The 27,527-nt window shown below is 40.1% G+C and overlaps 1 protein-coding gene across 1 annotated transcript; it reads right to left on the bottom strand.

Annotated features, from left to right (window-relative positions):
• LOC117357468 (keratin, type II cytoskeletal 4-like) lies at positions 1–27,486 on the bottom strand. The gene is made up of 9 exons (XM_033938125.1): positions 26,794–27,486; positions 22,650–22,870; positions 18,109–18,169; positions 17,259–17,354; positions 12,407–12,571; positions 7,616–7,741; positions 6,794–7,014; positions 1,732–1,766; positions 1–1,624 (listed from the first exon to the last, which is right to left on the bottom strand). Exons 1-9 carry the CDS (start codon positions 27,469–27,471, stop codon positions 1,245–1,247), a joined length of 1,983 nt encoding a protein of 660 aa, XP_033794016.1. The 5' UTR covers positions 27,472–27,486; the 3' UTR covers positions 1–1,244.
• Positions 27,487–27,527: the final 41 nt, after the last annotated feature.

The following is a 27,527-nucleotide window of genomic DNA, read 5'->3' as shown; positions in this document are numbered from 1 at the left end:
TGAATGTTCAATTGCTGTTTATTGGAAATATACCACAAAGTAATGATGCTTCAGGCATGAACACAAAGAAAAAGCAACAGAAATAGAGGTTTCATTCATCATGGCAAAATAGCAATGAACCTCTGCTTTCAGTACATTAGGGAAAAATACAAGTATGTTTACAATTACAAATATAATATTCACACCAATTTGTATCCTGGGCAAAAGACTTCTAATTTTGTACTATACCAAATATACATGTTATTCAATATGCAACTCAATATCCAGGGGGGAATTGTGATTTTTCAGTCCTGAAGAGACAGAAATGTTTCTTCTAGACCAGTTCTCAATCCAGTCCTTGGGACTCACCTAGCCAGTCAGATTTTCGGGACAGCCACAATGAATATGCATGAGACAGATTTGAATGGAATGGGCGTAGTGTATGCAAATCTATCTCATGCATATTCATTGTGGGTGTCCCGAAAACCTGACTGGCTAGGTGAGTCCCGAGGACTATTGAGAACCCTTGTTCTAGACTTTTTCTCCATATGGAAGAATTCAGTTGGTTGCTCTGTGATACTTTACACACTGAACATTCAAGGGATACAAATGCAAATTAGATAAAGCTTTTCATGAAAAGGCATCAGTAGCCTAAGAATGGACTCAAGAGTAAACAGTGGTAGTCAGGATTGGGCTTCCTAAGAAATATCTCATGTTTTGGATTTGTAGATGAAACATCTTAGCAAGCCAGTTGCTTACAGACTAGTTACAGCCTGGGGGGTGGGAGTGAGGGCGCAAAAGGGTAAATTGAAAAGTTTGATGCAAATACCCAGATTTGCAAGAGTTGCTTCAATTTTGTATTTGCAAGTAAAGTTCCTTAGTCAATTTGGCCCTAAGTATAACTTCAATAACAGTTACTACAGCAAAAAGAAGGTACCCATGTTTGGCACTTAGAATGATGGAGTCAAAGTTGTAAGAGACCACATCTGTCTAGGATCTGAAAGTAACAACTTAGAAGAGGGAAATGGTGACTATTGTTTAGAAATGTACACAAATGCTTCACTGTCATTTCAAATTAATATAAAGGCCATCAAGACTCTAAGTGAGGCAGACATAGGTATGGTAAGATGTTGCTTCAAAGAGCTAGAAATTAAGATATTGTTCATATGATATAGACTGCAGGGAGGCAGATAAGAAGTGCTGCTCCTGTTAATAGATGGCCAAACATTTCTTGAAAACAAGTGGTAAAAACTTAGACATTTGGTCTAAAATATTTTCCTGCTTGAAGAACCCGACGATGTTGTTGATACAATTGCCAGCCCTGAACTTCTACCTCCTCCGCCTCCTTTGCTTGAAGAACTGAAACTGCTTCCTCCAGAAACAAATCCACCTCCACTTCTACTTCCAGCGCTGAATGCACCACCACCACCAGCAGCACCATATCCACTGCCACCACCTCCGCCACCACCAATAAATCCACCTGCACCACTGCCAGCACCAAATCCACCTCCACCACCAGCGCCGAATCCACCTCCACCACCAGCGCCGAATCCACCTCCACCACCAGCGCCGAATCCACCTCCACCACCAGCACCGAATCCACCTCCACTAACAGATCCAAATGAAGTCTGGCCACTGATCACAGCTGAAAGAGAAAATACATTGCAAGTTTTATTCCAACCCAAATGCTTCGCTTGACTTTAAAAGCTTTGATCACTTTAAGGGAAATGATGAAATAGTCTGGATACTTACATATGCTAACCTCATTAACAATCTCTCCAGTCATCCTGTAAAAGGAAAACAAACAGTGCAGGTAAATTAGAATGTGGGTTTAGTTGCTCAGACATGAAGTAGTGTGGGACCTAAATAAGCTCTTCATGGTCACTGAATTTTGCCTAGTTAAAAAATCATCAAAATGGGAAATTAATAAGTTGTCATATTTATTTATTGGGATTTATTAACTGCCTTTTTTGAAGAAATTCACCCAAGTTGGCTTACAATGAATAGTAATCAGGTACCGTAAGCATTTTCTCTTTCTGTCTCAGTAAGCTCACAATCTAACTATGGTACCTTGGGCAAAGGAAGATTAAGGCCCAAATTCTGTAACTGGCGCCTAATGTTAGGCGTCATCTAAGCTCAATTAAGTTTTTTAATCAGCAATCACTGAAACTTAGGCGCCTATCAAGAAAGAGCGATTCTGCAACAAGGCACCTCTATAAATTTAGGCGGCTTTCAGAAAAATAGGTGCTATGAACGTTAGGCGTGGTTACGTTTAGGTGCCTTGTTGCAGAATCTCTGCTCTTGAGCATGCTTAAGCACTCAGCTAGGCGCCTAACTTTAAGCTGTGCCTAGAGCTGGCCTATTTACTGGGCGCCTCCAAAATAGGTGCCACTCAGTGTGATTTATTAAACAGCACCCAATTTTACTTGAATCGCACTGAACAGTGCCTAATTTGGTGCCCAACTTTTGGGCGCTTCTTATAGAATTTGCTCTTAAGTGACTTGCCCAGGATCACATTAAAAAATTGCCCAAACTAGAAGGAGAAAAAGTGTAACTTCTCTGAAAGCTTTAATGCAGGATATCACAGAATTTCATTGTAGGAGTAAACTAGTTGTACTTGCTGCTCAATTAGGTTTGTCAGCTCCATTTGATATTTTAAATCATGATTGATTATTATTCTGATTTAAATAATAGAGGAATACAGTGTATGGTACTGTTTTTAGACTGGACTAGCTTACCTATTGATATAAGGAGAAATAATTCTTATAAACTGATTTATTTTGGAAGTTGTTTTTACAGTTTTTGTATATTCTTGGGTTGTTGTTTTTTACATTTAGTGCTTAGGATTAATAATAATGATTATCATTACGATCTTATCATAAGAATAACCATACTGGCTCTAGTCCAGTATTCTGTTTCCAACAGTAGCCAATCTAGGTGACAAATACCTGACAGAAACCTAAATAATAGCAACATTCCATGCTACCAATTCTAGGGCAAGCAGTGGCATCCCACATATCTGTCTCTTTATTTTTTTTTTTTTTTTTAACTTTATTGATTTTTAATCTAAAACAGTGTCATATAAATGAAAGAACAGTACATTGCACTAATATCTGTACAGGTAACATATATATCATTCAAGATTTTCAGTTTCCCTACATATATTAGTAATAAAATATAACATAATATAATATATAGTATAATTGAAGAATAAAGTTACCCAAATGTCTCCATTGATATTTATTCCTCCCCCTCCAACCTCCCACCCCCCATGGATGTGTAAAGGTAACTGAACAAAAGGAAAAATAGGATAAATATATTATTATAATTTTACAAATTTAGTCAATGGGCTCCAAACTTTATTAAAAACACCACTAAGTCCCCTATATTCTGCATTAATTCTTTCATATCTATAGGTAGTGCATACGTTCACCCACCAAAAAGTGTAGCTTATCCTATCATGGTTCTTCCAGTTACTCGTGATTAATTGAATGGCTACATCTGTCATAATCATAAATAGACGACTCTTATATTTATCTAGAGTGGGTTTCACATGTAAAATTGTTCCACAAATTATAGCCTCATATGATAGTGGAATATTTGAATCCAAAACTAAATTTATTTGTCCCCAGATTGACTTCCAGAATATAAATATAAACGGACAAAAATATAGCAGATGATCCATAGTCCCTATATCAATATGACAATGCCAGCATCTATTAGACTTAGAACTATCTATTTTATTTAATCGAACTGGGGTCCAAAAAAATCCTATGTAACAAAAATAACCATGTTTGCCTCATAGATGCTGACGCTGTACATTTCAATCTCCAAGTCCAAATTCGTGGCCAACGAGACACAGAAATATACTGTTTTATCTCGATGCTCCAGATGTCTCTAAGACTATTTTTTGGCTTTTTATTCAAAAATCCAGAAATCAATTTATACCACTGGGCAGCCTGATGTCCTACTAGATCAGTTTGGTAGCAAAGGATCTGCAGGCTGAAATAAGTTTTAAAATTTTTCCATTCAGGGAACCCACTCTGAATAGCCTGCTTCAACTGCAACCACCTCGTCTAAACCTTTTTTAAACCCAGCTACACTAACTGCTATTATTACATCCTCTAGCAACAAATTCCAGAGCTCAACTATTCGTTGAGTGAAAAAATATTTGCTATTTGTTTTTAAGGTATTTTCATGTAACTTCATTGAGTGTTCCTTAGTCTTTGTAATTTTTTTGAAAGAATAAAAATATCATTTCATTTTTACCCATTCTACACTACTCAGGATTTTGTAGACCTCAATCATATCCCCCCTCAGCCGACTCTTTTCCAAACTGAAGAGCCCTAACTTCTTTAGCCTTTCCTTATATAAGAGGAGTTCCATTCCCCTTAATCATTTTGGTTGCTGTTCTTTGAAACTTTTCTGTATCTTTTTTGAGATACGATGACCAGAACTGAACATAATACTCAAGGTGAGCGATACCAAAGCATTATAATATTCTTGGCCTTATTTACCATCGCTTTCCTAATAATTCCTAGCATCCTGTTTGCTTTTTTTGGCTGCCACCACCCACTGGGCAGAAGATTTCAGCAGGTTTTACCATCTTCCTTATTTGTACCCCTATTTATATATGTATTTTAGTAACATTTCCATGTTTTAATTATCTGCTCCTAGAAAAGAGGTGATTTACAATATTCTCAAAATAAAATTATTACACAACTATAAAATCCTAAAAAAAAAACTTTTCTAATCATATTAACTGAGTAGCCTACCATACAGTTTACTGTATGAATAAATAGTTTTTACCCCAAACGCTAGCATGAATGTTGAATGTACCCCAACTATGTAATCATTCTCATAGAAACATAGAAACATGGAAAATGACGGCAGAAAAGGGCCATAGCCCATCAAGTCTGCCACTCTAATAACCCACCCCCTCGACTTTACCCCCCTAGAGATCCCACATGTGTATCCCATTTACTTTTAAAATCTGGCACACTGCTGGCCACAATCACCTGCAGTGGAAGTTCGTTCCAATGATCAACCACCCTTTCGGTGAAGAAATACTTCCTGGTGTCGCCATGAAATTTCCCTCCTCTAATTTTTAGTGGATGCCCTCTTGTGGCCGAGAGCCCTTTAAGAAAGAAGATATCATCTTCCACCTCGATACGGCCTGTGATATATTTAAATGTTTCAATCATGTCTCCTCTTTCTCTACGTTCCTTGAGTGAGTACAGCTGCAATTATTCAGCCTTTCCTCATACAGGAGATCCCTAAGCCCCGAGACCATCCTGGTGGCCATTCTTTGAACCGATTCGACTCTCAGCACATCTTTTTGGTAATGTGGCCTCCAGAATTGTACACAGTATTCCAGGTGAGGTCTCATCATGGATCTGTACAATGGCATGATGACTTCGGGCTTCCGGCTGACTACCATTTCTTCAGTGAACACCGAACAAACGTGTTTGTGTGGCATTTGTACTTTTTTCATATTCTCCTGTAGGCACTCCTCCTGTCTTCTCTCACTTTTATAATACCCCCTCTACATGTCCTTTTTCACTTATAACATCTTGTCACTTGCCTTGCTTTTTCACTGCTTTCTTTTCTGCATCTTTGTCATGTTAGATTTAACTTTGATTACTTACTTTTCCTAATCCAAGTGCAATACGCTTCACACTACTCTCTCAAGTATTTTCCTAAGAACTCTTGTACGTTTTGAATGCTAATTTTTAGCCACCTCCCTTGAAAACTATACAATTTCATCGTTGTATTTAGTCCCTAATGAAAATGACTCAGTACAACACATTTTAGTTTAGCTACATTCCATTGCCTTCAACTTTCCAGCAATAGTATTAAAATAAGTCAGCAGCACAATAGTATTATGGGGATGAATGGAGAGCCATTTCCGCTATACAGTACATTCCAGATGCACTAATTCAACTTAAGAGAATATGGGACTAGAGTTCCCATCGTTCCATGTGCAAAGTATTATTTAGTAAACTGTTAATTAGTATTTATTTTACAGTACTTTTTTAAGTTATTAATTTATATTTGCTTTTCATAATTTTGGTATTGATTATTATCCGCTGTGAACTATGTGGGATAAGGTGGGCTATTAATCCCTCTATTAAATTAAATGAAGTTAACATAAAATGTGTGTGCATTTTCAATGGGGTCATTTTGGAAATGGGTGAAAATTATATATACCTGCTGCACAGATTAGTGGTCAATTATAAAATTAATCTCTAAATTCATCTTAATTAAGGATATACCAGAACATACAGCTGGTGGTTGGGGGATGAAAAGATAGTTGAGAGCCAGCAAACTCATGATAAGAGCTCAGAATATGTGAGCACCATGATAATAATATGAATTTTGGATGCTCCTCAATGTTTAATTGTGGCTTCTCAATTTCATATCATTCGGTGCTCGAGCAGGAAATTACAATAAGCATATTAATTGTCATGTATTGCTTCCTAAAATATCTGAAGCCCAGTTAACGTGATTATTTGCTCACTTTTAGTTGATCTCTGCTGATATTACTGAACATGGGCTCCTTTTACTAAGGTGCGCTAGTGTTTTTAGCGTGCGCTATAGCTTAGCGTGCGTTAACCATGTGCTAAACAAAAAATACTAATGCAAGCTCTATGGAGGCGTTAGCATTTAGCGCGTGCGATATTGTAGCGTGTGCTAAGCGCGCACTAAAACCGCTAGCGTGCCTTTGTAAAAGGAGCCCCCTGTGCCATACAATGGGATGGAATTTGCTCATATTTTTAAAATCATATATCACATGACGCACTGCTATACCAACCTGCATTCCTCTCCTTCCAGCAGGGCTCTGTAGGTGGCAATCTCGCAATCTTGGGACAGCTTGATATTCATCAGGTCCTGGTATTGCTTCATTTGGAGAGCCATTTCCTCCCTGGCTTTCAGTAAGGCGGCCTCCAGTTCGGCGAGTTTAGCTCTGGCATCTTTCAATGCGAGCTCACCACGTTCTTCAGCCTTAACGATGGCGTCCTTTAGACTGGCAATCTACAAAACCAAATTCAAAAAGTCTAGCTGGTGCACTGATTCCATGGGTTAGACATGAGTACTTATGCCTGTCATTGCATTGATTCTACAGATATGCACTCAACTTATAGTGTTACTTAAATTATGCATTTAACTGTGCATCCCACCCATGTGTATATATACCTTCAAACTATACACCATTGCATTTAGGTGCCATCTTATAGGATTGCATAGAGCTGTAATATTTGCCCTCTATATGCATATGTGCACATATACGTAACATAGTAAATGTCAAGAGATAAAGTCCTGCATGGTCCATCCAGTCTGCTCAACAAGGTAGTCAGAGTTGAATCTAGCACTCTGCACAGGTTTAACGTCTTCATGATTTAATACTGGTATACTTTATCTCCATCTCTCCCTGCCAATTTTGGTGCACAGACTGTAGAAGTTTGCCCAGTATCGGTCCTATTTCCCAATTCCTGAAGTTGCTGTCGAAGCCCACTCCAGGCTCTTGAATAATATGCTACTATTCTGGTCATTTACACGAATTCTTGGGGCTGAATGTAGCCACCCTCTTAATAGAATTACTTCCTCTGCTCACAGTGAAGCATCCTACTCATACCTGCTTTTTCACATTTTCTATTTCACTATGTAGTCTCTTGATGTTGCGATTGAGCTCAGAAATCACAGTCTTGGAGTTCTTCAAGTTGTCCCCATAATGGCCAGCAGCCTGCTGGAGCTGTTGGTACTATAATAATCACAACATTAATAAGTAAACTCAGGTTATGACATGTAAAGACCAATTTTTACATAGATCGTTTTCGTATGAGAAGGGGTGATGAAAATGTCCCCTGTATTTTATAAAAGACTTGCTGAATACGAAGCCTTTTGTACAACATATAGAAGAATACAAAAAATATACTTGAAGGGCTTGATTTTGGTACAGGAAATTTGTGTGAGAAGTCCATAAAGGTGCATGTTTTGTAAAGGCATCATAGATGCCCATACACATCCACAGCAGTGTGCAAGCAGGGATAAATATGTGTGTGGGTGTACTCCACATGTGTAAATGTATTCTATAAAATATACAGACACACTGCAAATCCATCCCTGCCATACATAAACTATGCCTCCTGGAATGCCTGTTAGTGATACACAAATTAGTACATACTGTCTTGTCAGCACACATATATGCATACAGTGGTATAATAAGGGGGGAGCAGAGATGGTATCTCTCCTCTCCCCTTCCCTCTGATGTCACTTCCGTTTTTTTAGAACCAGGAAGTCACATCAGAAGGCAGGCTCAGCCACCTTGAGCAGCAGGTAGGAGATACTGCTTGCTGTTGGTGACTAGAAGAGGTATGGGAGGAGGGAGAATACATTACAGAGACCCCCTCCAACACGGGGGTGATGCCAAGCACCTCCTTCCTGGATGCCAGCCTCCCTCATTATGCCACTATATGCATGTATATCTCAGGGCAATTTTATAAAAAAGCCTTTTTCGCATGAAAAACAGGCTCTACTTGAAGAAAATCCCTTTTAAAATTACCCTCCACATGTGAAACAGGAACACATTTAAAAAAATGACATTGCTGGTACCGATGGCAATAATAGTACTAAGCAGAATATAAGGGGTGGGGGCATACCCCCAATATGTGTGAGCACACTTGCCTGGGGTACCTGAAGGAAGATACCAATACATAGATAATAAAAGATGAAGCTGAATGATATAGAAATGCTTTAGAGCAGTATATCGTAAACTGTGGCCTGCGTGTGCTGTGAGATACCGGTGAGGAAGAGAGGCACCAGCGCTGGCTGCCTACAGGACAAGACTCCCGCTGTGAGAGGCACGTCCTGCAAACAGTCAGCCAGCGCTGGCATCTCTCTTCACTGGCACCTCTTCTCTTCTCCTTCTCCAGCACCCCCTCGATGGTAATTGGAGGGCCATGGCTGGAGGGCTTCCGTACATGCGTGGACATAAAATATGATGAGGTCACACATGCACGTGACATCATCACGTCAACATCCGCACATTTCTGGATACCCTTCAGCCATGGCCCCACATTTAGTGTAAAAACAGCACAAAAATATGTAACCCTTTGGATAATAGCCATACTATCCAAGAAATAATAATGATGAAATCAAATTGACAATTGGCTAACACGCTTAGTTCCTTGTTTGTTGTACGCTGTGGAACCTTGGATCAACAGGCCCAAGTAGCTGATGTTGGTTTCTCCACATTTTTGCAAGCAATCTCCGCTCCTGACGAAGAGGTGAAACGGAGCTCTGTGGAGTGGTGATATTCATTGATTGGTGACATTGATCCCATGTGTGATTTTGGTATTTGAGTGATGATATTCATCGACTAGTAATATTCACCTTATGTGTGATTCTGGCATTCATGCCGAGTATTATTTTCAGGTTCCTTTACTGCGAATGAATTTTTCTATGAAGTGAGCAGTGCTTTTGATTGCAAGGCGCCATGAAATAAACGGCGCTAGGGACTATATCTACTTTTGTAGCGCTACGGACATGTATTTTCTCTATTTATTTATTTATTTATTTATTTATTTATTTTCTTAACTTTTCTGGACTTATGAATTACGTCCTTAGGATTTGAACAGTTGTAATTTAACCATCTGAAGAGTGTTTTTTCATATTTTGCTCTCGTTTAAGTAATTTTTTGAATTATTGACTGGATAGTGTTTTCTATATAGAAAGTGTTCTCATGGACTATTGTAATAACGTATGGTTTGTTCACAGAATTAGTAATCTTTCCTGGCCTATTTTATGAATTAGGATTGCGTTCATTTATTTATTATCTCACTGTTAGTTATTTATTATCTCACTGTTAGTTAGTGGGTCTTTTCAGAATAACATGAATTGTTAGTGAGCACTTGCACTTTGCACTTTACATCATATTTCAATTCATTCTCATTTTTTACTATTTTGAATTGCACATTAGATTCAATTTTTATTACATTGTTATTCATCACTCTGCACTTTATATTATTATATTGTATTAATTATTGGGTTGGTTTCTAGGGAGTGTATATATTTATTATGCCTTTCCTACCTTTCTCCCTTGCTGTATAAGTCTGAAAATTTTTTTTCCTGGGAGTGTGATTTCATTCACATGTTTGACAACTTTACAATGAACTAAATGATGTATGGGGCAGTTCTCATTTAGACTGTGGTCTGGTGCTGGTCACCTATGAGACAGGCCCGAGCCATAATTTCCCGTTTATCCAGCAAGGGCTCATACTGATGTCCATTATTTAAATAATCTTTTTTCAGTTTATTTATTTCTTCCCAGTTCAGACTTCCCATCCAAGGGACTAAGCTCGTTAGCCAATTGTCAATTGGATCCTACATTTAGTGTGCCACAGCCTCAAAAAGTTTGTGGAACAATGCTTTAGAGTTACAGTACAAAGAGAATATTGCTTGGTTAGCCCACATATAGACTCATCTCCGGTGTTCATCATTGCACAGTCTATAGTTTGGTTGCGGTTTCATTTGATCCCTTTTCAACCTGGGACCCCTGATGAAGGCATGTTTACCAAAACACGGACCATGTCGGGTCCCCTGGTTTGTTTTAAGGTGTTGTTTTTAACCGCATTTAATTTGATATAATAAATTTAGCCTGCATCATTGTACGTGTGTCTGCAGTTTTCTTTGTTTTGCCTTTGTATCCTTCACTGCAGACCTCGTTGGTTCTTCCTTGTTTTTGTTTGCTTTGGTTAGCCTTACTTGCAAGCTGTTATTTAAAGATTTTAAAATAGATGTTTTATACCAGCTGCTACATCCTGTAAGATTGGGTAATAGATGGTCCTAGAACACAGAACTTGTCGCTGTGCCCTAAGCTAACAAGTTGTTACAAGATGTCCATTGCATTGAAATAAATAATGATCTCAGCTAGTCTAAATGTAAGTGCTGACAGGAGCGATGCTAATAGTACATGATTGTAACTGTAAGGGAAAAATTATTAATGAAATATAATTGATAAGAAATCATGTGATTGAAACTAACAAAGATACATTGCTGAAGTATGCAATTTATGATTGGATGATATTAAACCTGATTAGAAATTGTACTAACTAGGTATAATAATGAATCAAGTGATGTCATTAAACTAATAAAAAGGGTTTTCACCCATGGTTCAGGAAGAGATTCTTACTTGGAATTCTACCAGTTAGGAGTTCATCAAGCTCTCCCAAGGCCTTGATATTTTAAATTAATATTTGTGTCTGATTGTTATTCCTTGGTCTCCTCAGAGAAATCAGTACTTACATATGTACTTGGCAATTTTTTAGCCCATCCATGTAAGTGTTGGCACTTACTGATTCAACTACAGAATTTTAGAAAACTAAGCATCCTAAGGGCCTCAGTTAAAGATCCACCCTCAAAATCTCTTATTTTTAGATAGCACAACACTCTTACAAACTCCAAGCCAAAATGAGCATTTAGCTGACATATGTGCCTCAGACCAGGCATAAATGCTAACTTCTAGATCAATGGGCTCTCAACCCGTCCTGAGGATGCACCCAACAGATTTACAGGATAGCTACATGGAATATGCAATATAATATTAAATTCACAGCTGTCAGCCGGTCAGATGTTTCTAAAAACGCTAGCTGCCATTTGTCTTACAATACCTGGGTGTTTAGTGCTGGGTTGTGTCTAAATAGCAACATTGACTATCCCTGTATAAAGCAGCCACTGGAAGGTATTGAGAGTCAGTGCTGGTACACAGAGCTACCAATCAAGTTAGGACAGCTAACTTGCCTAGATACTTATCCAAGTACTGCTGCTGATTATTGGCAGTACCCAGATAACTCCAGGACAACCACAGCACTACCTATGTAATTCCGAGGCAGTCAGACACAATTTTCAATGTCATTAGGAAAGGAATTCAGTAAATAGTGTTCAAAATTCTGCACCCCAAAAGAACAGTGCTAAAAAGCATGATTATATAAAAGATGTGCACACTTTAGTGAATCTCACTTATGTGTAGGACGTATGCCTGCTAAAAGCAGGTGGAAATACCAGTACCTAACTGAGGCACAGATTGACCTAATTCTAGAATTCCATGCACAACTCTGACACAGCCCCTGGCCATGCCACCCTTTCAGATATGCACTATAAAAGTTATGTGTGTATCTTTATATTGTAGAATTGTGCACAGCAAGATGTATACACAATTGCTAATCAAAGCCCATTAAGTGTAATAATTTTCCATTAGTGCCCAGTTATTCCCTGATAATCAATTCATTTGGGTTTGCGCCCAAAGTTCACTATTCAACTTTTGGCGCAATATATAGAATCTGGGATTATGTGGATAATGTCTCTGATTATCGTTGTCTGGGTCAGGCCTGACTTTGTTCACGAATCTTATGACTTGATCATCACTCACCTTGCTGTCATATAGAGCTTTAGCTTCAGCTTTGCTCCTGAGGGCGATTTCCTCGTACTGAGCTTTCACATCCCTGATGATACACCCCAGGTCCAGGTCTCGGTTGTTGTCCATAGACAGGATGACGGAGGTATCTGACATCTGTCCATGGAACTCTTGCATCTTCTGTAAATCATTCATATATCAGTTAAGAGTGCTTTATGCGTAAAGGAGTTTCTCTAATACCCTCTAGTTCCCTATTCAAAATCTCTGGTGTTTTCAGCATAAATAAGCTAGTTCCGCTAAGATCTAGAAAACAAGAACTTATAATTTTTCACTTTTGCTTATGTGACCCCCACCCCCAAAAAATGTCTGTGCTACAGAGGAGGGTGCGGGATTTCTCAGGGAGTCACTGAGTTGTGTGACAGTGTGGATAGTAAAGAACAGTGGATGAAGTGGGAGGCCCCTTTGCCTGAGTGGGAAGGAATGAGGTATAAAAGGGGAGGAAGGAGTGAATTCAAGGCTTCTGGTTAACCTGATCTCTGCCAGAGCCCTAGTACAGAGGGAGACTCCTGAAGTGCTAATAGCTTGTAAGGAGAGAATCTAAACATTCGTTTGCAAGGGAGCAGACCCCAGAGAGAAGAAAAAAGGAGGAAGAAAAAGATTTTATTTTTAGAAGTGATTACTAGGAGAGGTCATAGAGTGTGAAAGGACTGTATAATCTGTCTATGCAGCTCTGGTGGAATATGAATCATGCAGCAGAATTTTGAACAGATTGAAGGGGGAGAGATGGTTGAACGGAAGACCTGAGAGAAGCAAATTGCAGTAGTGTAAGCAAGAGGTAATAAGAGTGTGGATCAGGGTTTTGGTTGTGTGCTTAGAATGGAGAGGTCAGATTTTGGTAATATTATAGAGAAAGGACTGACAAACTTTAGCGGTTTGTTGGATCTGAGCAGAGAAGGAAGATTTGAAGATGTCCCCAATATTGCAAGCTGACAGGAGAGGGAGGAGGAGAGTGTTGTCTACAGAACAGAACAGAACATTATACTTATAGACCGCGTTACCAAAAAGTTCTACGCGGTTTACAAAAGATTATAAACATTAAACATAATTGTATATTTGAATGAGTCAGCTAATCAGGTATTAGCAGAAAAGATAGGTTTTTAGCTGTGTTCTAAAATGGCTGTAAGAAACAGCTGTGAGCAACAATGATCAAAATTCTTTTTCATGAGAAACTGCCTGAGATGCTAAAGAGTGATTTAGGAATTTCTTGCTTTTACAGCCTTGTACAGAAGGGAAATTAAACAGAGCATGAGTTTTTCTACTGCATTTGTGCATAGTTATGGAAAAACTATTAGCCAGATAAGTAGGGGCTACACCATATAAAACCTCGTAACAAAAACAGCCCAGCTTGAACAAAACCTGAGCTTCCACAGGAAACCAATGCAATTTGCAATAAAATAATATAGCATGATCATATTTCTTCAATCCGTAAATCAATCTAACTGCTGTGTTCTGTATCAATGATAATCTCAATAATTCCATCTTAGTAATTGATAAATAAGCAATATTGCAATGGTCAAGGAGACTCAACAGTAATGACTGGACCAATAATTTAAAGGGGGGATTAGGGAGGTGGATTTAGGTAGAAAGATAACAAGCTCAGTCTTAGCCATTTTGAGTTTTACGTAGTGGTGAGACATCTAGGTGGCAATGTCAGACAAGCAGGCTGAGATTCGAGCTTGGATTTCTGTAGAGATTTCTGGTGTGAAGAGGTAGATTGGGTGTCATCAGCATAAAGATGATATTGAAAGCCATGGGAGGAGGTCAATGAGAGGGCCCTGGACAGAGCCTTGAGGTACACCAATTGAGAGTGGGATATCAGTGGAAAAGGATCCACCTATGGAAACACTGAAAGTGCGATGGGAGAGATAGGAAGAAAACCAGGAGAGAATAGAGCCCTGGAATCCCAGCGAGGACAGCATATCAAGGAGTAAGTGGTGATCAACAGTATCAAAGGCAGTAGATAGATCATGAAGAATGTGGATAGAGTAAAGTCCATTGGATCTGGCCAGGAACAGGTCATTAGAGACTTTAGCAATGGCAGTTTCCATGTAATGGAGTGGGCAAAAGCCTGATTAAGATGGGTCAAGAATAGCTTGAGATTAAAGGAAGTCCAGGTAACAGTTGTGAACAGCACATTCAAGTAGCTTGGATAAGAAGGGGAGGAGGGAGAAAAAAGTTAGGCATTGAATTCCAGAGAGAGGGAGCAACAACCCAAAAAAATGGAATTCCTCCTTGTATTGATGTGTCTAAGTGATGGGACAAATAATAGGTTTTGATCGGAGGGTACGTGATGAAGAATATGGGATCAGAAGTTTGTTAATAAATTCCGGCTGTCCTGATTATCTTGTTTTAAATGCCAGCAGTAATGTTTTATAAGTAATACGGTGATCAATAGGGAGCCAATGGGAGAGTGACATGGTCAAATTTTTTGGCCTCTGATTCTGGTATGCAGATGAGATCATTAATATTAAAACCAGGTATCTGATCGATGCCCTAAACTTGCATGCCAGAATCAGGTCGGTAGGACCAACCTGCCGGTAATGGGGGATTTTTCATCTTTTTTCTATAGGCACAGCTGTTGTGCCAATAAAAAAAATGGCATGTTCTGCCCCCCAAGACGATCCCAGTACCAAAAAATTGGCAGGAGAGATGCTCACTCCCTCCTGCCGCTGCCATGAACCCCCCTCCGCCAGCCAAATTTTGCTGGAGGATATTCTCACTCTTTGCTGCTGAACTGATATCCCCCTCACCAAACTGATACCCCCCCCCCACTGAGCTGACATCTTCCCATCTGGATCCCCCCAAACTGACCCCTCTCCTTCCCCACTCTTCTTCCTAAAGAAAAAAAAAATCAGCAGGAGGGATACCCATTGCCTCCTGCCACCCTGAACCTCCCCGTACCAGTTGACAAAGTAAACAGTAGGAGGGATGCCCAGTCCCTCCTGTTCTCAGGCCCACCACTCCAAAATGATGGACCTTTCCCTTCCCTGTGCATCTTGGGATGCAAAGGGAGGGGCCTAAGACTCTGATTGGCTCGGATGTCTAAGGCCCCTTCCCTGCAGCTCAGTTCTCTACGCATGTGTTGAGTCGGTTTTTCAACAACTGGTGGGGCAGGATTAGGGCAGACATCCGACTCAACTCATTTCCATGGGAAGCCTTTTGAGTATGCATCACAGTTTGGAAATTGGCCAAAAATCAGCCAACAGTGACCTTCACAGTCCTAACGACTGCTTTGTGCATCTAGCCCTCAGAGGGGTAGAGGAACAAATAGATGGATGGAAAGGAATTCAGAGGAGGGAGAGATTGAGTCAGAAGAAAAGGGTTGATATCTACAAGATGGTGAGAGTAACAGCCCAACACCACCTCCATGACCTCCATGGGCAAGGTGTATGTTAGAAAAGGTAGCCTCCATGACACAGGTCAGCAGTTGAAGCAGATTCTGGGCAGATCCTAGTCTCAGTTAGTGCTAGCAGGTGGAGGGTTTGAGAGATGAAGAGATCTTAGACAAAGGTAAGTTTGTTGGAAACAGACCAGGCATTCCTTAGGGCACTTGAGAAAGGCAGAGATGAGGTGGAAGTAGAGGAACAGAGATAAAATTTGTTATATTGCAGTGTGACCCACATGAGTAGAGTGAGGGCTGATTGGGAGGACCAGGATTGGAATTAATGACCCCAGCAAAGAGCAAGAGAAAGAGTAAGAGAATAAGGATGATTGTGGGAGAGGAATGGGGAAGAGTAAGATACGTACAGTGTGGAGATGACTGAATGAGAAGGAGAAAGTGTTGAATCTCTAGAGCTGAGAAAAGGTTAGAGGACAAAAGGGAGGGTGAGGTGGTGAAATAAAAATAATGAGTGGCGTGGTAGATGGGGATTAAGTGGTTTGGTGTAGGGTTATCAGACATCCAGATTTATCCAGACACATCCTTCTTTTTTATAGGACTTTCCGGGTGTCTGGACGTCTTTCTAACCTGTAAGGAGTTTGTCCTGGCTTTCAGCTCGGGGCTGAGTCTGGAAGCGCCTCCAAGCTCGTGCGGATGTGACGCGATGATGTCACACGCATACATGCATGCGTGTGACATCATTGTGTTGCATCCACACATGCTCAGAGGCCCTCCCAGACATAGCCATGAGCTTAAGAGGTTTGTATGGGGGTGGGGCTGGAGTGGAACATGGTGGAGCTGGGGCAGGGCTGGGGCAGAACAGGGCAGGGCTGGGGCAGAACGAGTCATTGCTGGGAATGGGGCCACATGTCCGGATTTTTACTTTGTGAAATCTGGTAACCTTAGTTTGGGATGAAGAGAGAGATTGGGGAAAGACAGTAGTAGTAGTAGTAGTAGTAGGAGTTAGTGCACATGGGTCATGGTGGAAGGGAAAGTATTAGGCACTAGGCACTTCTTTAGTGGACAAAGAGATTTATCCTGGATATGGGAGAGTTTTCTAGGCCAAGGTTGGTGATATAAATCAGATTGGTGAGATAGTGATGTCTAGTCTCATAGAATGAAGGTAGATTGGTAATATAAACTTATCAGGGAGGGTTCACATGTGAGAGATATAGCTGTGTGTGATACATGTAAGGTAGAGTAAAGGTAAGTAAGAAAGAGTAAAGATAGATAAAGAGAAAAGACTGAAATCAGTGCAGAGTTTAAATACTGGGGTGTTGCGTTCATTGTTCTCTTCTACTGGTTATCTAAATGCTGTAGCAGTTATCATTCCCTTATAAGTATTTGGAATTCTTCGAATGTTGCTTTCCTTCCTTGAAAAGACAAAGCAAATTTCTCTTGGATTGACACAGTGAAAAGGGTAATTACCGCATCATGCAAGGCTCTGCAGAAGTTGATCTCTTCATTCAAAGTATCCACCTTTGCCTCCAACTCCACCTTATTCATGTAGGCTATGTCTACATCCTGCAAAATAACAATATCATGAGTTAAGATTTTTTTTTTTTTTTTTTAAAGCCTACTACAGACAGCAGCATTGATTCAGTTTACTAAAATATCAAACCAATAGTTTTATAACTGGATGTCTAATAGGAGCTTGTTTTGTTTAGGAAAGTAGGCACCTACAGTATATTCCTTTATATAATATTAGTCTAACAGATGAGACGTGTTTATAACATAAAAAAACATGAAAATTCAATTTTAAAAGTATAATGATAAAAAATACAGTGATAAAAATCCAACCAGACCTTAGGCACACCCAAAGCCTGCCCATAACACACTTCCACCATGCACTTCTCGTGCTCTGCACACACAAAGGCTGGTACACCTCACTAGACATCCAGAAAGGCGGTTTCGATTATTGTCAGTTGGACGTCCTGGTGATTAGGACGTCCAAGTTCCAATTTAGGATTCTTTTTAGATGTCTATGTTTTTTTTATTATGAGTTCAATACTGTATGTACACATATAGGTGACTTCATTACAGAATGCCAGTGACTTTGTTATAGAATAACCCCACTGAGGCTATTCTAGATTTCTTCATTAGCACAGAAAAGGAATCCCTACCCAAAGGAATCCCTACCCGAGATATCATAAACATGACTCCTCCTTGTGTTGAAGATGAAGGTGAAGTGACGTGAGTGAGTGAGATTTGACTTTATTGTTAAAAACTTCAAATGTTTGTTTTTCTTGGCATTGTGGGCTGTATCTATATCACTCACCTTCTTGAGCACTACAAAATCATTTTCTGCAGTGGTACGCTTGTTGATTTCATCTTCATATCTGTTAAGTTAAAAAGGCAAGAGAATAACTCATGATTGTCAGCTTCAGTAACTGGTGTAATATCAAAGGCTACATTAATGCTGAATTATCCCAGCGCAGAACAGCAAATATGTCTATAAATTTCCATGAAAACATTGGGGCTTTTCTAGTCTATTTTTTTTCAGTTAATCTCCTAATGTAAGATTAATTTTCAACTGGACACTTACGCTCACAATTTTAAGTGCCTACATGTAGGTGCCCATTTATTGAATTGCTATCCACATATATACATTTATCTGCACCTGAGGGAGACATTCCTGGAGGCAAGATTTGAAGCGGGGGTTTCTAAAGTATGTCACTTGAGCTTAGTTGAAGAAAGTACTTTCCCCAATAGCTGGTGAGGATTCTGTGCAGACTTTTCCTGATTCATTATTATCAAAGGGAAATGTTATCATTTGAAATCTGATGTGAAGCTTGTGGGTAAAAAGTACTGGCAGATATTATATTTAGGCGTGTTTTTTTGTTCTGTTTTTATTACGTTGCCCTCATGCGACACCTATTTTGAAAGGCCAATAAGGCGACTATTTGTATACTTAAGAAAAAAATACAACATAGGTACTGAAATTGGTATAAATGTGTGTGTTCTCTATAGGATTAATTTGGTAAAGGCATTTTCATGCACATATGACAGTATACAGTACATGTGTACAATGCAGCTTGCCCCACGCATACAAACATGAATGATGACAAGTGTGTGTACTTGTACACAATGGTTGTAGTAGCCACTTTTAGTAGTGAGTTTTGGGTGGAGCATTGGTGAAGTTGCAATTACACGGGCACTTTAAAAAAATAGGTGAGCACTTTATGCCCGAATATTTATGTCTGCTTCTAAGCAGGCGTAAATGTCTGTGTTTTCATTTTAAAGGCAATTTGAGGCTTTTCTGGGGCTATTTTACATAAACATAGAGGTTACAAATCAGCATCTACTTGGCTTCTCCACTTAGATATGCTTATATAATTACATTCTGTATCTACCCCTTTTATTGTATAAAATGCATTTGTATGTTGCAGCTCCTCACTTCTTCTGTCCAAATTCCGCCTCCGAGAACTCCACCAAGTAAGTGTCTTATCAATACATGTTTAAATACGCACATAAACAGCCACACAGTGTGGTAAAATGCAATTTCTCTTTGTAAATTCAGCTCTAAAGTGCAGAAAAACCTGTGTATAAAATGATCCCTGTAGAGGGCAGTTGCGAAGAAGATCTTGGGGAAAAATTCAAGAAATGGCGCTGAAATTTAAATGCTGGGATGATGCACGCTGAATGTGAATTTTACGCAAGCAGTTCCACGCAGAGCTGCTGCTCTCAGGGCAGGATTAACCAATAGGTCAAGTAGGCACGTGCCTAGGGCCCGAAATGGTTAGGGGGGCCCAATGAAGGAGGACATCAACATTGTTTTTTCCAAACGGCGATGGGCCCCTCCAGCATCGATCGGCAACGCGCCTCCCCCCCCCCCACCCATCGACGGAAAGTAAGACAAGCAAGCAACGCGGGTAAGAAAGGCAACGGGAACTGTAATTGTACAAGCGGTGCTGCTTGCCCTAAGCTTCCCTCTGACGCAGCTTCCTGTTTCCGCCTGGGCGCATGGTGGGGTGGAGCGGGGCAGGGGGCCCAGTGTACTTGTGTGCCTAGGGGCCCTCGACGAATTAATCCTGCCCTGGCTGCTCTACGTACCTAACATCAGGTGTGAATACTTACACCATTTCAAAGGCTGGCGTAAGTACTTGTGCCAAACTCTAGACAGGCATATAGAAGATCGCAGCCTATAATCTGCATGCCTATCTAACTGCCTGACAGGCCCCTGACATGGTTCTGACACATCCATGCTCCTCCCATGTTCATGCCCCCTTGAAGTTGTATGCTCTGGAATTTGTGTGCATGACTTATAGATTGATGACTGTGGGCAGCTGCACTTGTAACCACTAATCGGTGCCAATTACTTGGTGGAGTTCTCGGAGGCGGAATTTGGACAGAAGAAGTGAGGCGCTGCAACATACAAATGCATTTTATACAATAAAAGGGGTAGATACAGAGTGTAATTATATAAGCATTTCTAAGTGGAGAAGCCAAGTAGATGCTGATTTGTAACCTCTATGTTTACTGCTTTAGCTTTCTTTCAACCCCTGACGAAGCTAGCATTGGCGAAACGGCTGGGCTCCCGTCCGTCGGGTGAAAGCTAAGTAGTTTTTATAGAGCAGCCTCAGTATATATGAAAACCAGCACATATTTTAAATAAGCAAATAGGAATGAGAGCCATACCCCAGTAAACACCGGAAGGTGGAGGGTGTTTGGGTGTTTGAAACTCGCTGTCATATTAGAGTTATCGGGTAACTGTTTCTCTTAACTTGTGTCAGTATTTTGTGTCTTGAGTTTATATTTGAGCAAGAAGTGTTCTGATACATTTACACTTGGATTACATTCAGCTACACTAGCTATTTTCCTGTCTTCAGAGGGCTTACAGTCTAAGAAGCCCTTTTTACCAAAATCCGTTCAAATCTGGACTTCACTCATTTTAACATGGATTTTTCTTTCCCACTAAGCCCAGATTGAAAGCAGCAGATTTTTCAAGGGTTTCTCAATATTTCCATTTTCAGATCACTTGCTTTTGTCTTCACCCCTCCGCCAGGAGGCCATTCGATGGATTCACCGCCCTTTCCTTGAAGATATATTTCTATAGGTTACTCTTGTTCCCTTTCACCTTCATTCTATGCCCCCTCATTACAGAGCTTCCTTTCAGAGACTTGCCTCCTGTGCATTTATGCCAGGGAGGTATTTAAATGTCACTATCATATCTCCCCTTTCCCATGTTTTATCCCATGGTATATATATTTAGATCTTTAAGTCTGTCCCCTTAAACGTTATGACAAAGACCACTGACCATTTTGGAGTCACTCCCTGGACTGACTTCTTTATGTTTATATCTTTTTCAAGGTTCGTTCTCCAGAATTGTACACAGTATTCTAAATGGGATCTCACCAGACACTTATACAAGGGGGCCGATGAAAAGTTCTCAGCCCAGCCAAGAAGAGAGTGATGTGGAGCCATGAAACTTACAAGTTATTCCACACATTTCATTTCATTTCATTTCATATCATTGAAATGAAGTGTCAAGAAAAGTGTGGAATAGCTTGTAAGTTTCATGGCTCCGCATCATTCTCTTCTTGGTTGGACTGAGAACTTTTCAGCAGCCCCACATACAGAGGCATTATCACCTCCTTTTTTCTGCTGGCCATTCCTCTCCCTATGTATCCAAATATCCTTCTGGCTTTTGCTGCTGCCTCTTGGACCTTAACATCATCACATAATGATTACTCCCAAGTCCTGTTCCTCTTTCATAGACAGAAGTATTTCTCACCTAAACTGTACTGTGCCCTCAGATCTTTTTACTTCTAGCAGAAAATCATAGCTGCCTCATTTTAGCCCACTGCTGTAACCATAAGACCACTCCTTCACATTTCAAGGAGAGATGTTAAGGGCAAGGTTGGAGTACAGGAGCATCACAAGCTGGAAATGCATCTTGTGCAAATGTGCTCCTGGCATGCCCACTGAATTTTGACCATGCAGATGAAGCAATGGATGGGGCACAATTTTGGCACTTCCATGTCTCTTCCACCCTTTGCTGCCCCCCCCCCCCAGCTTGCTAAAGTTCTATTGGACAGTACATTGTTATGCAAACATTTGAATTTCAAAAGTCAATGTGTGTGCTTTGCAAGAGATGTATTGCTTAGACACTTTCTAAATGTTAAAAGAGTCAAATGTGGAATTAGACACTCTCCATTATTTTTCTTTAGTGAGTGAAGCTATCAATGGATTTCTCAATATGTTCACGTGTATACTTTTTCATTCTTATGTTTTCTGAAATTATACAGTTTTCTTTATATTTGTAGTCTAGTTTCTAGTGAGCCAAGTATTGTCAGGATTTATGTTCCTATGTTTCAGAGTTATGCTCCTAAATTGGCCTCTTTAAAGATTCACTTGTGCTGAGTTCCCAAATTTATCTCAAAATTTCACTAAACTTCCACATTTAAGAGCATAAAAAGTGGGTGGCAACAGAGGTGGATTAAGGGCAGAGTAAAACAAGGTAGATGCATAGCCCTAATTTTCAGCACTGGCTTCATAAATTAGGCTCATAAATCTAGCCAAATGAATGACAGACCTAAAATTATAAACATAATTTTAAACTGCTAAATTTATCTGAATTTTCAGTTGGAAAGAGCTGAAAATAGGGCACAAAGTGGAGCCTAACAAAGATGTGAAATTTAGGATCTCAGCTTGTTTTGAGTATCAGGCCCAGTATTTATAGATGCACTGAAAAGTGCTCTCTGATTTACAACTTCCAGAATTTGTCACCCAGTCCCCAAACATCTTATATTTGCACTGTAGTGCATTTCTAGTTGACTTGGGTAAGAAGCATTTGTTCTATGGTACAATTTAGCATACTTGTGCTTATTGTCCTCCACAAGGTCCTGCATGTTCTTCAGTTCCCCCTCCAGACGTTGTCTATCATTCTTTAATCCATCCAGTTGCCTTTTGAGGTTGTTGATAAAAGCAACAAAGAGGGGTTCAATGTTGTCTTTTATAGTACCAGTTTTTGTGGTATGTTCCCTCAACAAGTTCCATTTGGTCTCCAATACCTTGTTCTGTTGCTCTAAGAACCGGACCTAAAAATCCAATAGAAGAAAATGATGTCATTGCTTAATTTTTTTTAAACAAACACTGACTATGAAATGATATTCCTTCTGAATTCAGCTTTATAAATGACCTTCGGTAAAACCAAAATTTGTGATATAAGCTTTTATTTTTATTACTACAGAAACAAAGGTTGAAGGACACATAATCCTTCTGCTGTTGTCAAGGGTCTTACACAGGATATTGTGTACTTCTGCAGATCTTTTTTCATTTCTTAACTTTTTGGGGGTCGTGTCATAACCAGTAAGTGATGATTTCTTTGAGGTCATTTGTCACACAAGCAAATGCCTCATACTGTATATTTTGAAAACTACCTGACTCATCAATATATACATATAAAGGGTCAATTTTAAAAGTATTGTCCTCATGTAAAGCAACTTTAAAACCTATAAAATGACTCTTATAAAGGCACTTGGATGAATACACTGGTATAATACTTGTGCCAACAAGATGGCACTTGCCTATAAACACTGCCTGTGTTCCCAGCGGTTTAGTATGGGCAAAGCTGGACAACTTTGCTTCATTTTCTCTAGATATTTAGGCCTGTCTAAATTAGCCAGACAAATTTGGTAACTTCAAGTTGGTCAAGTTTGACCAACCAGAGAGAACAACTGGATAGCATCTCTTGACAGGCCAAGTTTAACTATAACATCAGGAATGCATGTAGCACAGTCTTTTTGTCTAGATACATTTTGTGCAGGCTATGATTTATCTGGACAAAAACTGAACTGGTCAATGAGAGGGAATCTGCAGACTGCATGATTCTCCAGCTAACTCCAAAAATTACTCTTGCAAAACCTGTGAATAATGACCCTAATATATATGTATGACTGAGGTATCTATGCTTACTGACAACTTAACATAAGAATATATGTCTTGCCACACTACTGGGACAGACGAAAGATCTATTAAGTCCAGTATCCTGTTTCCAACAATGGCCAATCCAGGTCAGAAGTACCTGGCAAAATAACAAAAGAGTAAAACAAGTTTTATGTTGCTTTTACTAGATAAAAGCAGTGTATTTTCCCAAGTCAATCTTAATAATGGCTTGGGGACTTTTAAGAATTTATCCAAATCTTTTTTATAACTTGCTAAGCTAACTACTTTTACCGCATTTTCTGGTAATTAGTTCCAAGAGTTTAATTACATGTTTAGTGAAGAAATATTTTCTCCAATTTATTCTAAATTTACTGCTTAGTAGCTTCATTGCATGCCCCCTAATTCTTGTATTTCTGAGAAGAGTAAACAAGTGATTTATGTCTACCATTTCTACCTACTCAGTATTTTAAAAACCTCTACTCAGTATTTTAAAAACATTTATCATATCTCCTCTCAGCCTTCTCTTTTCCAAGCTGAAGTGCCATGGAGGGGCATAATCAAAAGAAACGTCTAAGTCCGTTTTGGGCCTAAGTCGCTAGTCGCCCAAAGTTGGCAGTGCCAGAAGTCCATTCCCGAAAAATACATCGAAAATATTTTATTTTTTCAAAAGTCATCTAATTATACGTCCAGCAGTTTGATCGTCCAGACCACTAAGTCGTCTATCTGTATACCCCATTCTCGTCCAAAAATTTGTCCAAGTCAAAAACGCCTAGAACAAGACCTTTTGGACATGGAAGGGGTCAGCAAAGTGATGGACTGGACACCCAAACATAGCAAAACAGTAGTGGGCCACCTTACAGGGCACTGCTGTGAACTTCACAAAAAGGGTGCCACATAAATATCTCACCACAACTACCTTATAGGTCATGGTGAGACCCTCCACCCAAAAACCCCAAAACCCACTAATACCCACCTGTCTACCACCCCAATAGCCCTTATGGCTGCAGGTGACACCTACATGGCAGTACAAAAGGGTTTTTGGGGGGTGCACGTTTCACTAGAATGGCTTATGGGCCTGGGTCCTCCTCTCTATGGTTCACTAGCCCACCCTCCAGACCACATAAGCCACCTGTGTGCAGCTCTACTAGGCTTTCCTATGCCAGGTGCTGATGTTCTGGAGGCAGATGTGTATGTTTTTATTCCGATTTTTATGGCAGTGTAGTGGGCGGAGGAGTCAGTGATCACTGGGGGAGTGTGTGGGGGTCTGTACTTTATGGCTGCAGTTGTTATCTGGTCACTTTGGATACCTTTTTGCCACTTATTGTTAGATGGCCTAAGTCACTACGTATAAGTTCCGTCTTGGCAGTCTTGTTAAACCTTTGGTTATATTTGCAGTACAACTAAGTCTAGGTCAGTCCACATCCCGCCTAAATCCCGCCCTCACCACTCCTTCTAACACGCCCCTTTTAGCTCTGGGCATACAAGGCCTAAGTCGTTTTTAAATATGTCTAAAACCCGGTTCGATTATCTGCACTTGGACGACTTGCCTTACTGATCGTGCAAGTGCTGATTTAGGCCGGTTTATAGACGTATTTCCATTTTGATTATGAGCTCCATAGCCTCTTTAACCATTCCTCATGGGGAAGTCATCCCATCCCAGTTATCATTTTTGTCACCTTTCTCTGTACCTTTTCTAATTAAATCAACGCTTCCATGGATTCCCAAAATCACAATGACAACACCGAAGGAGAATGTAGAAAAGTGACAAGAGAAGGGGTTTGCCCCATTTTCTCTCATCAAGTTGACTTTCTAAGACAGTGACTTAGAAATTATGATCAGCTGGAATCCATTTCTTTATTCTAAATCAGGGGTAGGCAATTCCGGTCCTCGAGAGCCAGAGCCAGGTCAGATTTTCAGGATATCCACAATAAATATGCATGAGATAGATTTGCATCTCAAGGAGGCAGTGCATGCAAATCCATCTCATACATATTCATGGTGGATATCCTGAAAACCTGACCTCCTGAAAACCTGGCTCTGGCTCTCGAGGACCAGAATTGCCTACCCCTGTTCTAAACTAACACCCTTGAGATTTTCTTTTTAGAGCTATACTTCCATCATGAGGCCAACACAAAATAATAAGATGATGTTTCTCAAGTACATAAGTCAATTTTCAGTTATAACATCAACCTAACCCAATGAATGATTCTGTTGCATATTCAGTCAGCATCTTTTCCCAGGCATTCATCATTACCCTGAGCAGGGGAGCAAGACACTCAAAAGCAAATCATAAATATAATTGTCAGTTCAATAAAAATGCATCACCCATCACAATATGGTGTTATTTTCTCAAAATATTTATCTGGACTAGCATCATGACTATTGGAATTAAATTACCCATCATAAGAAAATTGACCTCCCCAAGTGTGACTAAAAATATAAGAAGTACCCCACAATATGCAAACCTTTCACTGCATTATGAGGGTACATTCCAAGTTCACTTTTAGGTTAGGTATGGAAACAGACATATTGCATTTTCAAATCTAGACATATTCTAAACCATACAAAACACCACATATGAGGGGCCGCTGAAAAGTCCTCAGACCAACCTAGAAGAGAATGATGTAGAGTCATGAAACTTACAAGTTATTCCACACTTTTTGTTTCATTTCCTATCATTGAAATGAAAAATGTCAAGGAAAGTGTGGAATAGCTTGTAAGTTTCATGGCTCAATATCATTCTCTTGTTGGTTGAGCTGAGAAATTTTCAGCGGCCCCTCATATACAGTTGGAACCAGTACAAGTAAATATGCATTTTCCCTTCAAGAACCAATACAAAGTGATGATTATCTCATTGCAAACAGTTGTAAAATTGCCCCTCTGGTACACTGAGCAATTGGGTTTTTAAATTCTTAGTCTATACTTATAGAAAAGTGAGAAACAGATCTCAAGTGAACAATGGTAAGAATTCATATGCATGACTTTGTAGTAATATTACCCAATCAGAAAGCTTTCTCGGTTACCAGTTCAATAAAGAGTAACTAAACAAGCTAGAACAGCTACAACCAACACTTACCTTGTCAATTAATGTGACAAATTTGTTGTTGAGGACCTTGATCTGTTCCTTCTCTTCTTGCCGTAATATTGGGATATTTGGATCAAGTTCTAAGTGTAATGGTGTCAGGAGACTTTGGTTGATAGATACAGGTTGAATTCCACCAGGAGGGCAGATAGGAAATCCCGGGCCACCTGCCATGCCCATACCGCCCGCTCCACCAGCAAAACCTCCGCCACCAAATCCTCCACCTCCTCCACCACCACCAAATCCTCCACCTCCTCCACCACCACCAAATCCTCCACCTATTCCACCACCACCAAATCCTCCACCTCCTACACCACCACCAAAACCAAATCCACCTGCATGTCTACCACCAAAACTTCCACCCACTCCTCCATGAGAACTCGTTGAGCAAATGGAAGTTCTCTTGGTTCCCCCTAAATTATATAAACTTCTGCTACCCAGAGAGGATCCAACACGTCCCGAACCTCCACCACTTCTTCCAACTTGAGACACAGAGGCTGAACTGAAACTGACTCTGGTCCCACCACCCCCCATACCCCCACCACCACTCATGCCCCCTCCCCATCCCATGCCCCCGCCACCTCCCATGCCCCCTACAGAGGCACTGCTAAAGCTTTTGCCTCCCATTGATACTCCTCCAGATGTACTGAATGATTGCTGACTGCGACGCATTGTGTTTGGCTGAAAAACGACTGGAAAGGCGAAATGTTGCTACCAAAACTGGTGCA

The sequence above is a fragment of the Geotrypetes seraphini genome, chromosome 3 (assembly GCF_902459505.1).
Source record: "Geotrypetes seraphini chromosome 3, aGeoSer1.1, whole genome shotgun sequence".
NCBI classification, from domain to species: Eukaryota; Metazoa; Chordata; class Amphibia; order Gymnophiona; family Dermophiidae; genus Geotrypetes; species Geotrypetes seraphini.
Note: the sequence above shows the minus strand (reverse complement) of the source record. Positions and strands in the feature narration are given on the sequence as shown.